At 44.9% G+C, this 2,940-nt stretch overlaps 1 protein-coding gene across 1 annotated transcript in view; it reads right to left on the bottom strand.

Annotated features, from left to right (window-relative positions):
• Positions 1-2,552: 2,552 nt before the first annotated feature.
• LOC103797849 (cAMP-specific 3',5'-cyclic phosphodiesterase 4B-like) overlaps positions 2,553-2,940 on the bottom strand; it is a gene marked incomplete at both ends in the record, with an annotated part of 8,013 nt that continues 7,625 nt past the window's right edge. The window contains one exon of the mRNA XM_009070086.1: positions 2,553-2,602. Coding sequence (XP_009068334.1) covers positions 2,553-2,602 — 50 coding nt within the window. The remainder of the gene's footprint in view (positions 2,603-2,940) is intronic.

Consider the following 2,940-nt stretch of genomic DNA (forward strand, 5'->3'; position numbering starts at 1 on the left):
CTTGGGAGGATCCTTTCTCCTGACTCCCAAACCACCTGCCAGACAGAGAGTATCATAGTGCGTTAAGGGGTTGGAATGGAGCTTAGAGATCACCCAGCCCCAATCCCCTGCCCTGGGCAGGGACACCTCCCACCAGAACAGGTTGCTCAAGGCTTTAGCCAACCTGGCTTTGAATATTGCCAGGGTTGGGGCAACTTGTGCCACTGTCTCACCACCCTCACAGGGAAAACTTCTGCCTAATAACTAATCTAAATTCCCCTCTTTCCATTTCTCCCCATTGCCCTTTGTCCTGTCACTGCAGTTCCTAACACAGAGTCCCCCTCCAGCTTTCCCGGAGCCCCTTCAGATCCTGAAAGGTGCTCTGAGGTCTCCACACAACCTTCTCTTCTCCAGGCTGAACAGCCCCAACTTTCTCCCCTCGCAGGGAAGGTGCTCTGGTCCTCTGATCAGCTTCGTGGCCTCCTCTGGCCTTGCTCCAACAGTTCCATGTCCTGCTGATGTTGGGGCCACCAGAGCTGTGTGCAGCACTCCAGGTGAGGCCTCACCAGAGCAGAGTAGAGGAAGAGAATCACCTCCTTGGACCTGCTGCCACACTCCTGTGGATGCAGCCCAGGACATAGTTGGTTTCTGGGCTGAGGTCACACTGCAGCTCATGAGAAGTTTTACACCAGCATCCTCCTGACACCCTCAGCACAGGGGATGGCTGGCAGGAAGGGATTGCTTCAGCCTACAGACTGGATCCTGTGAGAGGTGGTAAAATCCATCATCATCCACTAACATTATCTGAAACGGAATGAAACTAAGAACCACAGGGTTTTCCACTAATAACGTCAATATTGGCTGCTTTTATGTAGGAAGTAACATGATTTCCTATCAATCTCGAAACCATGTCTAATTCTTCTCTACAAGTGTCACAATATAAGTTGTAATGACACAATTCACATTTTTTGTTTATTTGAAGACTTTGCCTAAAAGCAATTGAGTTTCATGTTTAAGAATCCATTTATTTGAGGGGTCATGAATCCAGGGTAACACAAAACTTGCCCTACAATTATGTATGTCAAACCCTTCAGTCCAAAAGGAATTTTCAGGTATTCCCAGCATTAGAGGCTTAAAACGTTAACAAGTATCCCATGGCTCATGTTGGAAATACTGTAGAAAAACATCTTCAAAGTGTTAAAACATTGAAGGTAATTTTTTTTCCACAGTAAGTGTTAAGAAAGTTAACCTAAAAATTCCTGGAAGGGCATTTTATTTATCCTCATTAGTAGGTTCTGTAACTTATATAACGTCTATGGAAAGCTTAAGAATTTTTCCATGGGTTTTTTTCCACATAGGCACAAAATCAAAGTCTTGCTAGAACAGACTTTAAATGAAGTGATGAGTTCCAGTAATTTTTTTTCCACAGTAAGTGTTAAGAAAGTTAACCTAAAAATTCCTGGAAGGGCATTTTATTTATCCTCATTAGTAGGTTCTGTAACTTATATAACGTCTATGGAAAGCTTAAGAATTTTTCCATGGGTTTTTTTCCACATAGGCACAAAATCAAAGTCTTGCTAGAACAGACTTTAAATGAAGTGATGAGTTCCATTCCATAACAGACAGGGAGTGACAGAGAAAGAGTTTAAGATGGGGCTGTCCGGTTTTGTTTCTGCATCAGAGGTTTCCACATCCCATTAACAAGTTCTGAGGAACCTAATCTGGAAGTCTCCAGGACTCTACATGTCCCCTGAGAATACATAACACATAGCATGAAAGGAAATGATAGTTATCCAGGCTTCACACACTGTAAAAGTGAAGCTTTATTAGTCCCTCCAAGCACCTAATTATTGGAAAGGCTGAGATTAAACCCTACCATTGGGCACTGCTCCAAATCTTATCTCCTTCTCTGTAGGAGCAACCTTGAAATCAGTGCAAGCAGGTGCAATCTGTCCCTGAGGGGGTCCCACCGCCCCTCAGCACGGCATGGCTAAACCCAGGTGTTAAAATAAAGAAGCCTAAGTAACCAGCAGCTGCTTCTGCTCCTCATCCTCAGTCCTTCACCCTGCTCCCACCACCTGCCTTCTCACACCACTGCCCACCCCAAGGTGCTGAGTCCCTTCAGAGGTCCCTTGCTAGCTCAGGAGGAAGTTTCACCCCAGAAAGGTTGTTGGGATTGCCATTTTGACACAGATCACATGGAAACAAACTGAAATAAACAGGATATTAAAAAAAAAATACAGCTGTGTCTGAGCCTGTTCAAGGCTTGTGGGCTGAGGCTTGTCCAGGCCTGTGCAGCACAGGGACTCCAAAAACAGCAGTCACTGTGGCCATGACTATCAACAAAAAATCATGTTCATCTATGCTAACACAAGGATAAACCCCAAACCAAGCTATTAAACTAACAATATTTCAAGTCTGATAGTTCTCTCCTATGGGTTTTGCAGGAGTAAGGCAGAAGCAGCTCTGTGAGCTCAGAATTGCACCAGGGCAGGGGGCAGAGAGGCAGCTGTGAGTAAAACTGTGCAGTAAGTGTTGTCTGAGTTTGGTGATTACCAAAGCCTTACACTTACCTTGCAAGTTAACCCTGGAGACAGCTGGCTGAGTCGTGGCTGGAGATCTCCTAGGAGGAATAAAGAATACTCTATCAATAACTGCTACTTTGTCTCCAAACCCAGTTCAAACTGCCAAGTCTCTGAGCTAGAATTCTTTTGTCAGACCCACAAAGGAACCCAAAACACTTCACAATGATTTGTCCATAGATCTTTCAGGAAAACCCAAAGATATATGTCCCTGGCTAGGCACACACACATGGTGGAAATGAAGAAATATGTGCCACATCCCATGCTGCCTTTGCGATTCTGCTCAAAATACAGCTGGAAGTCAACAAAGACCTGTCATGGTGGCTGAAAGGGTCAGTGGCTTCCCCAGGGTCAAGGTCTTCTCCCAAAAAGCTTTTCC

The sequence above is a fragment of the Acanthisitta chloris genome, unplaced genomic scaffold (assembly GCF_000695815.1).
Source record: "Acanthisitta chloris isolate BGI_N310 unplaced genomic scaffold, ASM69581v1 scaffold9542, whole genome shotgun sequence".
Taxonomy (NCBI): Eukaryota; Metazoa; Chordata; class Aves; order Passeriformes; family Acanthisittidae; genus Acanthisitta; species Acanthisitta chloris.